Source organism: Carettochelys insculpta, chromosome 19, assembly GCF_033958435.1.
Source record: "Carettochelys insculpta isolate YL-2023 chromosome 19, ASM3395843v1, whole genome shotgun sequence".
In the NCBI taxonomy this organism is placed as follows: domain Eukaryota; kingdom Metazoa; phylum Chordata; order Testudines; family Carettochelyidae; genus Carettochelys; species Carettochelys insculpta.
The window spans coordinates 15366781-15381123 of NC_134155.1; the positions used below are offsets into that span (position 1 = coordinate 15366781).

General features: G+C 43.0%; 1 protein-coding gene across 5 annotated transcripts in view; it reads right to left on the reverse strand.

Annotated features, from left to right (window-relative positions):
• Positions 1-4032: 4032 nt before the first annotated feature.
• Positions 4033-14343, reverse strand: part of ATP2A3 (ATPase sarcoplasmic/endoplasmic reticulum Ca2+ transporting 3) — a 166518-nt gene continuing 156207 nt past the window's right edge. For all 5 annotated transcript variants that reach the window (XM_075013562.1, XM_075013558.1, XM_075013560.1 and 2 more), the window contains one exon: positions 4033-6559. In XM_075013562.1, the coding sequence (XP_074869663.1) occupies positions 6540-6559 (20 nt within the window). In that variant the 3' untranslated portion in view covers positions 4033-6539. The remainder of the gene's footprint in view (positions 6560-14343) is intronic.

A 14343-nucleotide genomic window follows, 5' to 3' on the forward strand; every position in this document is an offset into this window, starting at 1 on the left:
CCACCTCTTTTGTGTTATGCTTTTAATATGCTCCACCAAAAATCCTTAAGTTAAAGATCTGAACAAATTTTAAGGAACTGTTACTATTTAGAAATAAACAGAGATTGGCCTAAAAAGTTGAGTCCACATTTCACGATCTTTTATGCCACAGATTAGGGGCTACATAATGGCCACAGGCAATATGCATGACTCTCATTAGTTCTTTTATTTACCCCAAAGTGAATAATGAATAAGAAAGAAGAGAAGAAAAGCAGAATCACAGACATCCAGTAAAATTGTTTTTATTTCTGTAATTTCATAAGTATAAAACAAATCAGCTCAATATTGTGCGAACAAAGTGGATCATACATGTGTGACTACAATGACCCTTCTTAAGTCTTCATGATACCTCTGGCTATTTACATCAGACAAAGTACACCATTTAGGAATCAGTAATTTAGTGGAAAAATATTTCTCATAATAAAATAGGAACCCTTGTTTGTTTCAATTCTACCCCCAAACAACGCTTTTTTTAAAAAGATGCGACAATTTATCTTTCACTACTAAGTGCAAACTCAACAAGGTTTCTAAATTCAGCTCTTCAGACATCATAGCAAAATTGCTCGATCAGAGATTTAAGCCTAGACACTGATGACACCTGTAAACAAGTCGGTGATTCTCTCTTCATGGTCCTGAGTACACTGACAAAACACAGCAGACTCCACATAGCCTGGGCATGAATCTATTATATAGATAGCCCCAAGGTAGGGCACACATACTTATCTAGGCTCTGGTATATATAGAGCACAGAGATCTAGTCTAGACTGATTTCATTTCTCTTTCTTACATTACCAAAAGCTGAATGGCACCAAAAGGAGAGGATGCAAGACACACATATATTCCCCACCCCTGCCACCACCATACCTGTCTCTTTGCTGATTTTGTAACAACATATCCTAAACCCAGGCTCATCTCAATCCATGCTCAGCAGAAACCACTGTTACAAATCTCACTGGGTCTCGATACCTTTATTTCAACAGCATAAAACGACCTGCACTGAAACAGCTAGCAGACCACTTCTCTTGCTAAGCTGAATGGACAGGCTGACTTGCAATTTAAGGTAGCCCAGGAGGGTTGGTAGGAAAATCAAAAGCTGGTGGAAGAAAGTGGCAGTGAAAATCCAAGCATTAAAAAAAAAACAACATTGGGAATTGCTTGGACAGATATGTTGATGGTAGGAAGGGAAAAATGGAGCTAAAAACATGTAGATTGTTATAAAAATATGTATCACACCATAGAAAGAACACAGGTTGCATGTACACAACTCTTTTGAGAAGCATTATGGGGGTATGAAGCATTTTTCATCCATGGCAAGAACAGGCTGGCTTAGAAAATGCCCACACCAAAAAAAGGTAGGTAGGTATGTGGGTAGTGGTGTGTGTGTGTGAGACAGAGAGAAAGGGGAGAGCAAGGGGAAGATAGATAATTACCACATGATTTCTGGAAGGTCCACACAGATATTAAATCCTACTGAAAACCCTGCATATGCATTGTAAGGCCTTGCAATCAAAGCTCCATGGTTGGCTTTTCTTTAATCAGGACCATGGCCAGCAACCAAAGCAACCCGCTTGGAGAATATTCCTTCAAAGATTGTCCCCACTGGATATGTGTTTGGTAAGCCTTGCCCGGCCTGTACCCTCAGTGTTTCAGAATGTGAAGTATTAATAGTGGGGTAGGATGGTCCTGCAATTTTCCGCAACACGAAGCTCTTTCACCCATCGATTTTTCAGTCAGGAATCTCACAGTCATTCTTCTGTTTAAGGTGACGGCTATTCCAAGACATTGGGGGAAAACCCTAGGCCTCAATCTTACAAATACATGTCTGCTAAAGTTTAATAGGACTGATTCATCAGTTTGAGCCAAAGCTTAACCATGGTTGTTAGACTGAGCTCCGTATGTATAAAGCTACATTTGCAGGTTGGCAGGACCAAGGCTTTAACTTCTAAGCAGCACATTAGAGGACTTGCACTCTTTGGATCCTTCTGTTGATCTGCTTTTAAAAACCCACGCATCCACTGCACTGTCTCTCTAAACAGGAAAGGGCTTCCCAACAGCTCCATTTACCCACCCTTTATTCCAGCCCCACTTTTGTTGCATGAATAAAGGGTCCCTTTAAAAAAAGTTACCTATCAATTCTTCCCATAAAGGCCAAAGCTCCAGTTTTTCACTATTCTGACATGTGAATCACACACATGTACAACTCCTTCTGTACCACCCAGGTCTCAGCTCAGCCAAGGGTTGGAAACATGCAAACAAGAGAATGTCATCATGACAGCATCAGATTCCCATGACATGCCAATCAATGGACAAAATCAGAATAAAGAACTTTAACCAACAGAGAAATTAAGGGAGAAAATAAATTTTGGTTCTGATACTAGTAATTTCCCACCAAGTAACAACAGTCTTTTCTCATATATAAAACACTCGTCCCAGATGTTCCATGGCAGAGTTCTTGGTAAGAGAGTTTTATCCAGTCATCAGCCACAAGGATATTCAGGTCCTCAAAAAACATAATGTAGATTTCACTGCCACTGCCCAATGCTCATACTTGGTGCTTGCCCAATGGAAGAGAGAGACTTCTTTGCTTCCATCTTTATTCTGCAGGTGTGATCCAACATGTTCAATGGCCCCCTGAGAAATAAATTTAAAGTGCTCATGGACAGCCACACAGGCTACTTTTCTGGTGCTCAGGCTGTGATGAAGGATTTGCTTCTTTTGTTTAGGAGGAACTACAGGAATGGGCAAGGCTGGCTGGAAGTATTGTTGGAAAGAGACTAAACTATGATAAAGAATCTGAATACACCAAAAGGCAAAAGGTGTGATTCCTAGATTCTGGTTTCCAGCAGAAGTGAGACTAGATCAGATGTTGCAAAAGGAGGCCTGTGGGGAAACACTACCAGGAAAAAGGCCACTCCAGGGCACAAATCCATTCTATTTCACACAAACAAATGTTTTGGTAAGAGGCAGTAGGGACCTGATCCAAAACACATTGAAATCAATGGGATTAGGTCTTTAATCATCTTCAAATTCGCAAAAGACTACTATAGCATATTAAAGCTGCCAGCATACTGCTGGTGACATATAAACAATCGCGCGTGATTTATCCTGACCCTTCACCAAACCATAAAGGAAAAATAAATTTGATCTAAGGATATTTTTCTACTTTATTAACATATTTGACCCATAACCCTCTGCAACGCCAAAATGTCTACTGGGAAACCAGTCTCAAGCAGTCAGTCGAGTGACCAATAACAAAAGAAAAAATGAGACATGGTTCTCCAATTAGGGATACTTTAAAGTAGGTCATCCTTGGTAGAGTGAATGACTGTTGGGGATGTCTTCAGAGCAGGTTCCACTTTGACCCAGATGTGTTCAGTGAAAAGAGCAAACAGAATTTTAAGACAAACCTGCTGCTACTGGGAAAAGTAAACCTTTGGCATGGAAATGGCTGTGAATTGTGGGACTCTATTTGCTGAATTTCATATCCTGTAAATTCACAATGTTAATCCAACATCAGGCACAACAAACCACTATAGTGCATTTTAGCTCTGTTGAGCATACATTAAAACCAATCCAACAAAAACGAATATTGCCCCTGCTTCTTCCTTGCAATCAAAATGACTTAACATAATTGTTCCCACGTTCCTGGAATCAGATGAGGCAAAGCAAAATGACCAAAAGAAATTTAATAGAAGACAGAAGTTACCAGTGTCATCTCTTTTCCCTGCCCCACAAGTTTTGTAAATATGTTAAAGCCTCTTTCTTAGAGAATTTAAAGTAAGAATATCAAAAGCTTTCGAACACATCTGGGTACTAAAAGAGAACAACAAGAAGTCCTGTGGCACCTTATAGATTAACAGTTATTTTGGAGCACGAGCTTTCGTGGGTGAAGACCCGCTTCGTAAAATGCATGAGTTGGGGGCGGGGTTCAGAGGAGTATTTACCCTCCCAACACCCCCACTCATGCATCTGATGAAGTGGGTCTTTACCCACGAAAGCTTATGCTCCAAAATATCTGTTAGTCTATAAGGTGCCACACGACTTCTTGTTGTTGTCGAAGATACAGACTAACATGGCTACCTCCCTGATATCCTCAGCTGGTGTAATTCAACATAATACAGTAGAGCAACACTGAGTCCTAGGAGCTGCAGACCTGGTCAAGACTACCCATAATCCCCCATAATCCAATATGGATCTCTGATGGATATGAACATGCACCAGGAGCAAAGTATAGACCAGGTAGCCTAAAGTTCTTGTTGTACTGTGTTCCTTGGAAACATACACACCCCCCAAGAGGATGAGCAGGATGGTGTGGATTAATCTCCATCATGCAATGAGCAGACACAGTTCTCCTACAATCAGTGAGTTGCTCTGGTTACATGAGGGCTGAATTGAAAGAACATCATAAGTGTTTAGGTCACTGACTGGCCCTCTGCTTGAGGGTAAGTTCCCCACATTGAAAATTCTCTCTAAAAAGGAATCAGCCTGTGCAATCACCAACTAAATGAGCTCAAAAAACTGAAACATACAAAACAAGTTGGAACAAGAACAATTCTCAAAGAAAACAAATAGCAATTTTTCAGTGAATGATTTTCCTGTAATCACACAGTATCTATAAAGATGTTTTTTAAAAGCTTCATATTAAAATTTCTTGAGTACATACTATATTAAATACAGTAAACAACATTTCATGCAAGTTTTTCTGTACAATTAAATCAGCTCAGTAGTAGAACAAGTCTGTACATTCCCATTGGTCTTGGGGCATGATCCATCTATTTTCAATGCTGGTGATGGAGAGAAAGGAAAGCATGATTTTTGGCACATAATGTACCAATAGGAGCCAGCTTGTCAAAGTTCAGCCAGCTGGCCTGCACAGAAGAGAAACAAAAAGTACTGGGAGGGTTTAAGAGACTTATAAAACAAACCAAAAACTGGTCCACATAGGAATGGTGCAAAATAATAGAAAAGCAAAGCAGTATCTGGTTCTGGTGCTCCTGCTGGGTGAAGTTTAGAGGGAAGGAAAAGTGTAGGCATCTTTTTCTCTTCATCAAGAACTTTGGATCCTACCACATCTACTGCCCATTCCCGGTCAAATGTTCTGACTGTGTGAGTTTCAAAAAACAAGATTGTCTAAGTGGTAGAATAAAAGTCATAAAGGCTGTCAGTCTAGTCAGTAAGTTTTGGGAGATCATATTTGCTCCCATGTGATCACTTCTGCTTTTCTCGTTATTACACTGGGAGCTCAGATTGTCTCCCAAAACTAACATTCACTGAAGTCTTATTCTACCCTCTATGTAATTGGTTCTTAAGCTTTTGGTGACCCCTTTTACACAGCTAGCCTCTGAGTGCGACCCTCCCCCCATAAATTAAAATCACTTTTTGTAATATTTAGCACTATTGTAAATGCTGGAGGCAAAGTAGGTTTTGGGATGGAGGCTGACAGCTTGAATGTAATAACCTCATGACTCCCAGTTTGAGAACCTCTGCACCAGATAATCTATATTTATGCAGTCAGAAAATTTAACCAGGGATGAGCACTGGTTGCAGTGAGATCAAGAATTCTCCATTCCCATGTTTTGTTTCAAGCTGTTTCTGGGGAGATGCTTAGCACAGGAAGGGAACCAACAAGGTGTTATACAGAAGAGAAAGGACAAGAGGTCTGGGTCATGCTTTGGTGTCAGATGAGCCTGAGAAGGTGGAAGATTTTCACAAGAGGAAATACAATAGAGATTAATATTATAAATAGAAAAATCTTTGCAAGTAAATACATGTCCACAAGATCTACTACACTGGTAGTTATACCAGGATACAGGCACGCTGAAACCATCAAAAGTAGACGTCTAGGCAATGTGGCTACCAGAGCACTAACATTGCCAGGTAGCTATTATACTTTAGTAGATGTCACACTACTACACTGGAAGTCAATTTGAATAAATCTATTGCATCAGATGCACCTTTCTTGGCTTCCCCCCCGCCCCCAGCCCATGGACACATATATAATCTTTTTCTTGGTATTGAGATGCCGTCGGTTATGCTACATCACACCATCTTATCCAGCTCTGGAATGCACCTCTCTTGTCATTGCTCATGCACAGATACTGTGCACCACTGTGAAAGCATGGCCTCCCATCTACCACATTTGTACAAAACAAAAGATGGCTTACTGAGCTCAAACACAGGGGCTATATTTTTTTAAAGAAAGGGTCTCAAACTTTTCAGGAGTGGACCCCCAAGGAGTTGTATTACAATGACTCAATTACATATAATTCCATCCCCAAACGATGATTTAGCTGTTCAGTAATTGCACCATTATGTACAGGGAAAAAAGCTACGAAACAAAAACAAAATCAGTATTCTTTTTGACAATTCACCCGCATTAGTCTGCTAGTCGGACACATGCATGTCCTGCTGGCTTCTAGTGATGGTCTAACATGCAAGACTTCAGTCCGATTTACAGCTTAGGGTTTCTCTATTTAGAAAGTGAGTTTCCGGTAGGTCATTCATTTCTTCTCGTCTTCTCCTGCAAAAAAGGAAATTGGCAATGATTAAAAGGCACACCAAACCTATTTTCCATTATCAAGACAAACATTTCACTGAGTCACATAGCTGGTTAAGATGCTATGTAACCCCTGACGGATTATGAAAAGGGTGTGTCTATGCACATAGACTCCTTGAATCCTAGGGCTGGAAAAGACCTCAGGAGATCACTGTGCCCTGCCCAAAGCAGGACCAACCCTAACTAAATCATCCCAGCCAGAACTTTGTCAAGTCAGGACTTAAAACCCGCTAGGGATGGACATTCCACCACTTCGCCAGGTAACAGATTCCAGTGCTTCACCACCCACCTAATAAAACAGTTTTTCCTAATATGCGAACTAGACCTCTCCTACTGTAACTTAAGACCATTGCTCCTTGTTCTGCCATCTATCACTACTGAAAACAACCCCTCTCCATCCTCTTTAGAGCCCCACTTCAGGCTGCTATTAAATCACCCCTCACTCTTCTCTTCTGCAAACTAAATAAGCCCAACCCCTCAGCCTCTCTTCATAGGCCATGTGCTCCAGCCCCACTCATCATTTTGGTAGCCCTCTGCTGGACCCTCTCCAATGCATCCTCCTCCTTTCTATACTGGAGACCCCAACACTGGAAGCAATACTCCAGATATGGCTCACCAGTGCCAAATGAAGAGGAATAATCACTTCTCTAGATCTGCTGGAAGTGTTTCTCCGAATCCACCCCAATATGACATTAGCCTTCTTGGTACAAAGGTACACTGTCAACTCATATCCAGCTTCTACTCCACTGTAATCCCCAGGTCCTTTTCTGCTGCACTGCTACTTAGCCAGTCGGTCCCCAGCCTGTAACAATGCTTGGGATTCTTCCATCCCAAGTGCAGGACTCTACACTTGTCCATGTAGAACCTCCTCAGATTTCTTTTGGCCCAGTCCTCCAATTTCTTTAGGTCACTCTGGACTCTATCCCTACCCTCCAACATATCTAACTCTCCCGTCTAGCTTAGGGCCATCCCATCATCCAGGTCATTAATACAGATGGTGAACACTATCCAATCACAGTGAGTATGGAGCAGAATCTGCTGATTTTGCACACAATGCTTGGCTTCACTTCTGAAATGCCGTGTGGGGATACAAAAACCCAATACACCCAACACAGAACACTACTACATGGGAATTTGACAGCACTTCTCCACTGAGGATTCTCAAGCACTTCAAAGAAGTTAGCCTTATGATATCACTGCCAGTTAGGTACTAACATCATTTTACCAACTGGGAAACTAAGGCACTGGGAGTAAGTGACTTGCCCAAGGTCTCTCAGTAAGTCATGTCCACGTCCTGTGTTTGAGCCACAAGACATTTTCCTCCAATTTCTTCACCCTGTTGATGGCAGCACTAGATGCTTGCTGTGATGCATTAGGTGATTTATGTCTTAAAGGAACGTGAGAGATTTAAATACACTACCTTAGGCTACGTCTACACGTGAAGCCCACATCGAAGTAGCCTATTTCGATGTCGCCACATCGAAATAGGCTATTTCGATGAATAACGTCTACATGTCCTCCAGGGCTGGCAATGTCGATGTTCAACATCGACGTTGCGCAGCACCACATCGAAATAGGCGCTGCGAGGGAACGTCTACACGCCAAAGTAGCACACATCGAAATAAGGGTGCCAGGAACAGCTGCAGACAGGGTCACAGGGCGGACTCAACAGCAAGCCGCTCCCTTAAAGGGCCCCTCCCAGACACAGTTGCACTAAACAACACAAGATCCACAGAGCCGACAACTGGTTGCAGACCCTGTGCATGCAGCATGGATCCCCAGCTGCAGCAGCAGCAGCCAGAAGCCCTGGGCTAAGGGCTGCTGCCCACGGTGACCATAGAGCCCCGCATGGGCTGGAGAGAGAGCGTCTCTCAACCCCTCAGCTGATGGCCGCCATGGCGGACCCCGCAATTTCGAAGTTGCGGGACACGCAACGACTACACGGTCCCTACTTCGATGTTGAACATCGAAGTAGGGCGCTATTCCCATCCCCTCATGGGGTTAGCGGCTTCGATGTCTCACCGCCTAACGTCGATGTTAACATCGAAATAGCGCCCAACACGTGTAGCCGTGACGGGCACTATTTCGAAGTTAGTGCCGCTACTTCGAAGTAGCGTGCACGTGTAGACACGGCTTTAGAGAGCTAAAATTATTTTAAATGGCAACGTGTGCAAATCCCTAGGCAGCACTGAAAAAAACCCCAAAATCTCATCTTAAATATGTAGATCCAGACTCCACACTGACTCATATGGAGTCCTTGAGCAGTCATAGTGACTACTCTGGAAACTCTTAGAGAAGCAAGGTCCTATAAAACACAAGGGAGAGTGGCACAAATCTAGCCCAGTGGTGAGCAACCTGCAGCCAGCAGACTCCAGGCTGTCCCCCTGCCCTACATGCCTCCCGTGCACCTGTTCACTGGAGCCCTGTGGTTCATACGCCTCCCCTCTCCCTCTCTGCACTTTCAGAGCAACAAAAGTCGCTTGCCCCTTCCCTCCCTCCTAGAGCTGGAATGCTGCAAATCAGCTGTTTGTGGCATTCTAGCTCTGGGAGGGAGGCGGAAGAGCAGGCATGGAGTGCAAATCAGGCAATTTGCATGCTCTGAAAATGCTGGGAGGAAGGGGGAGGAGCAGATAAGTGTGGGGCTCTGGTGCACAAGAGGCATGAGGGCAGGGGAGACACACAGAGCCACAGGGCTGCAAGTCCTGGGCCCTGGGCTTCTGCAGCCCTCTGAGGTGAAGAAGAGCCACTCATGCAGTCCTCCCTCTATTCCTGGCTGTCCACCCCGATCTCCCCTGTAGGCAATAAAAACGTGCATTGGAAGAAAAAAGGTTATTTGCAAATACTTGACAGAATTTCAGTTTCTTGTGCTGCTGCATCTCTCACAGGGGGCCATTGCTTTACTGGTCCCAAGTCGCAAGGACTCCTTTTGGTGACACAGAGTAGTATGGTATGATAGAGATCCAGTTTCAGCTTTAGAAACCCAAGTTACTCTAAGGCAAGCTCTCTTTTGGAGAGAGAACTCTCACTTTGCAAAATGTTTACTTTCAGTGCTTACTGATGGGAAAGCCGTATCTTCCAGACCCACTTTAGACTGAACTGTTAAGCCAGCAGCTTCTCATTAGACTAGTTATTCACATTATATTTAAGAAACATTTTTAACTTGTTCATTTTCTTTGCATTAGCTGGATTTTTGAGAACCCACAGGAGGGAGGCACACAAATTCTATGGGATGCAACAGGGTTGGATACTTAATTCCTTTGCAGTTTCCAGCCATGTTAGTGTTACCTAAATTACCCTGTCACTTGCCATCAATTGCAGTTCCAATGGAAATTACGTACAACCACATCAATCTTCCTGCTAATTGTTTCCATCTATCTGTGGAATAAATTTTATGTACCCCTAGGTATGTGCAGATGTGTCCCACTCATAGAAACACAGGCTGCCAGGTGTGGGCGACTGTGGGAACTCTATTAATCAGCTGGGTGGTATCTGCACCTCTCCTGGGTAGCCACCCAAGCACATAGCTTACAGGGAACACTGAACTACATCCACTTCCTCTGTGTACACGCCATGGCATGTTTTCAGATATGTGTGAAGAAGTTTCATCTACTGCAGAGCTGTACACACCAAATTTGGCAAAATGAGCAATGCCTCCTAGAGTGATGTGGGAAGTACGCAGGTCTGTGTATTTAAATTGCATTCACAGCTGTACCTTCTGAGCACACATACAGATGGGTAAAAACAATTGAGTTAAGGATTTTTGTAAAGTTCAGAACTGGCACTTCAGAGTTTAGTAATGGAATCAAGAACTACAAGAATTCTTTTTTTAAGATAGTGTAATATTTTCTCAAGCATCTTTGTTATTTAGGAGACCAGGTCCTAGGATTTAGGCTCTTAACGCTTTACAGCCTTTTGAAAAGTTTATCCACAAGCTTCTAACAGAATCACCTTAAATGAGAAGAATTGTCATACCCTGCCCTTAGGCTGGCGTTTTCAAAGGAGCCCAGAGGAGTCAAGTGCCACCTTATTTTAATGGGACTTGGCATCCAGCTGCAGTATGCTGTTTTTAAAACCCTTGTCTAATCTCCCTGAGCATCAGGGAAGGACTTTCAGCAAAAGTCAGAGAGCTACAGCACAAACAGCCAGTTGAGAGGCAGGGCCACTTCACCACCTCATATTTTATTCCTTCCTCACAATGCAAGAGTCTTTAATGTAGTCATTGCTTTAAATGCTTGTAAATTTTGGCAGAAGGATATCTACCAGGCTCACACAAGACCTTGGACCTCTGCCTTTTCGGTGTGCGTGTTTTTACCACTCTCTTAGCAACAGAAGACACTAGAGGAATTCAGATGCTTGGCCACAGATGCCCCAACCCATATGCCCACAAAACACAAGGCATTATAACTGTGCCAAACACTGCTGGGACCCGTGCTGGCAAGTTTAGCTGTGACCAAGTGCCTGAAAAGGGATGGAAACTGACATATCTGCTCGCGCCTTGAGATGCTCCCTCTGGAACAGCTGAGGCACGTTGTTGAGGAAGCTCATGCTGCCCTGTTCTGTGGCTAAACAAAGATTTCCACTTTTAAGGTTCTCAGTTTGCTGTAGCCCCTTCATGAGCACAGACTCCCTGAAATGGAACTGCCCCAGACCTATGTAACGTATTATAAGGGTCAGAGGGTAGATGGTGGGAGAAATCCTCACTGCCAGACACTCTTGAACAGACCCCATTATCATTTTCCTTGGAGAATAACTGACTGCCCCTGAAACATTCTTCTCTTCCTGCACTACTTAACGCATGTAAAGAGAGCCTTCAAAGAGCCAGAATGGCATTAAAGTCCCATCTGGGGAAGATGACATGGTCCAAAGGCAGCAAGCAGCAACAGTCTCCTGGGTTACGTCTTTCAGCTCTAACAACCTGACTTATCTCTGGGAACATTCTTTTCCTTCACGCGTAACAGTTTGGCTAAAGTAACAAGAGAGAGAAATTAACATACAAGGACACTCGATAGACGTGGAAACTTAACACCATCTTCTCTACTGCCCTCAGACACCATTAGCAATAGTAACTGTTTAATCCACATTGTTAATGCATTGCTATGGAGATTCTCCGGTGCTTTTGAATTCCTTTTATGGTTGGTTATTGTCTCAATGTGCAGGTATTTTTGTGAGATGGGAGAGGAGGGAAAGAAGAGGATTTTCCTACACATTGTCACTCATTTACAATCAGTAGAATTTATAGTGAAACTTTTATGTTGGGTTTTAGGACCTGTAACCCCAGTTCTCATCTCACACAGATGTAATTTCTTTGACAAAGTTGTTCTTGATTTAGAGCAGCATAAGCAAGATCCGAATCTGGCCCTACTGATGTCCATTATCTCCACGCTCAATTGTCATTGTACCAGATGTTGTCAGAGGGTTTAAGTGTGGAGATGAAGTAGAACTGACCTCATAGGCAGATAATGGGCCAATAGCTGAGCTGCTAACATAAGTATAGATAGAATCATAGAATCCTAGGGCTGGACAGGACCTCAGGATGTCATTGAGTCCAGCCCCCTGCCCACAGCAGTATCATCTCTGTCTGAACAATCCCAAGCCAGGACTTTGTCAAGGTGTGACTTAAAAACCTCTACGGACGCAGATTCCACCACCTCTCTAGCTAACTCATTCCAGTGCTTCACCTCCTGGTGAAAGAGTTTTTCCTAATAACCAACCTACACCTCCCCCTCTGTATCTTGAGACCATTGCTCCTTGTTCTGCCATCAGTCACTACTAAGAACAGCCCTTCTGCATCCTCTTTAGAGCCCCCAATTCAGGAAGTTGAAGGCTGCTATCAAAATCCCCCCTCACTCTTCTCTTCTGCAAACTAAATAAGCCCAAATACCTCAGCTGCTGCTTTTAAGTCATGTGCTCCAGGTCCCTCATCATTTTGTTACCCTCTGCTGGACCCTCTCCAATGTATCCTCATCCTTTCTATAGGCAGCCTGTAGTTAAAATCAACTATTGTAACCCAGAACTGGCAGACAGCAAGAGTACCTACAGAAAGGCACTAGAGTTGTTCTTGGGAACTGCACCCCAGTTAGGACTTATACTTCACTCCACAGTGAAATTGGTTGAAATGTTAATTAAAGATCATCCCTGAAAAAGAAAACTAAACAAAATGATTTAGGGACCAACCAGCTCAATTCCTGGAAAAGGAAATTACATCTCTGCAACTGCCTAGAACTATCTGAGAGTTTGAAAGGCTTAGGGGATAGAGGAGAATTAATTGACAATGTATATGATATTTTCAAGCGCTTTTCACAAAATCTCCCACTGAAGGTTAACACCGAAACTAGGACGTCCTGGGAATAAAATTCAATCATGGGTTCTAAACTGACCCGAAGACAGAACAAGGAAAGATCATCAGTGCAGGGGCCCAAAGTTCCATTCTAGCAGTGATGCCCAATATATAAGTTAATGGTCTGGAAAAAGCACTGACAACATTTCAGATAAGAAAACAATACTTAAAGGCAGTCAAGTGAAATATATGAGAAACAAGACTGAGCCTGACAAGTTCAGAGAGGGGATGGTATGAGGAGACATCCTACCAGGGCATGTAGCCAATCTGCAACTGCTAGCAGTAAATCTCTCTAGCGGCTGGTGCTGGGATAGCAGGTGGTAAGGGCTCCAAGTTACCACAGAGATTTCTTTCCCAGGTGCCTGGGGGGAGCGGGGGGACGGAGGTCCTGCCCACATACTCAGGGTCTAACTGATCACCATATGTGAGGTTGGAAGAAGAGAAATTTTCCCCAGGCTCAGGCTGGCAAACACACAGAGGGTTTTTCACCTTTCTCTGCAGGGGGCATGGATTATTGGCAGGTTCAAAGTACTGTAAATTGCAGATTCTCTAACTTGAAATCTTTAAATTGTGATTTAAGGATTCAGGTAACTTAGCCAGAGGTTACAGGTCTATCTCCAGAGTGGGTGGGTAAAGCTCTGTTCCCTGCAACGTACAGGAGGTCAGACTGGATCAGTGGCTTTCAACCTTCCTGGACTACTGTACCCCTTTCATGAGTCTGATTTGTTTCACATCATCTGAAACAAAATCAGACATAAAAATATGAGTGTGTCAAAGCACAGTATTACTGACAGATTGCTTACTTTCTCATTTTCTTACATAATTATAAAAACAATTGGAATGGAAATATTATATTCACGTTTTAGCACGTAACATATAGGGCCCTATAAACAAGTCATTGTAGGAAATTTTAGCTTGTACCGACTTCACTACTGCTTTTTAGGTACCCAGTTGCAAAACTAGGCAAATATCTAGATGAGTTGACGTACTTTCTGGAAGACATCTGTGTATGTACACCCTTGGTTGAGAACCACTGGACCAGATGATTGTGATGGGTCATCAAGCCTTAAAATCTCTGAATCTAACATACGTAAAATGAAATGGAGCTGAGCAAAGAGCAGCATGATGGCACATGGAATTTAGACATGAGAAATGAAAGGTAAAGGTCACTGGAAAGATTAATTTCAACTACAAAGCCAAATTTAAATTAACTGAAATGACTCAGGAAAAAGAGGTGGGCATTGTTTTGGGTAGCCCTGTGCAATATAAATCAACAATGTGCTTTTATTTGTCACACCAGGCTAAGCTTTGGTCATGCTATGCCAAAAAAATAAAAAATCAGAACACAAATATAGAAGGGGTCCAGAGACAGGTGACAAATTATTTTAGGCTTGAAAAAATTGCCATGTGA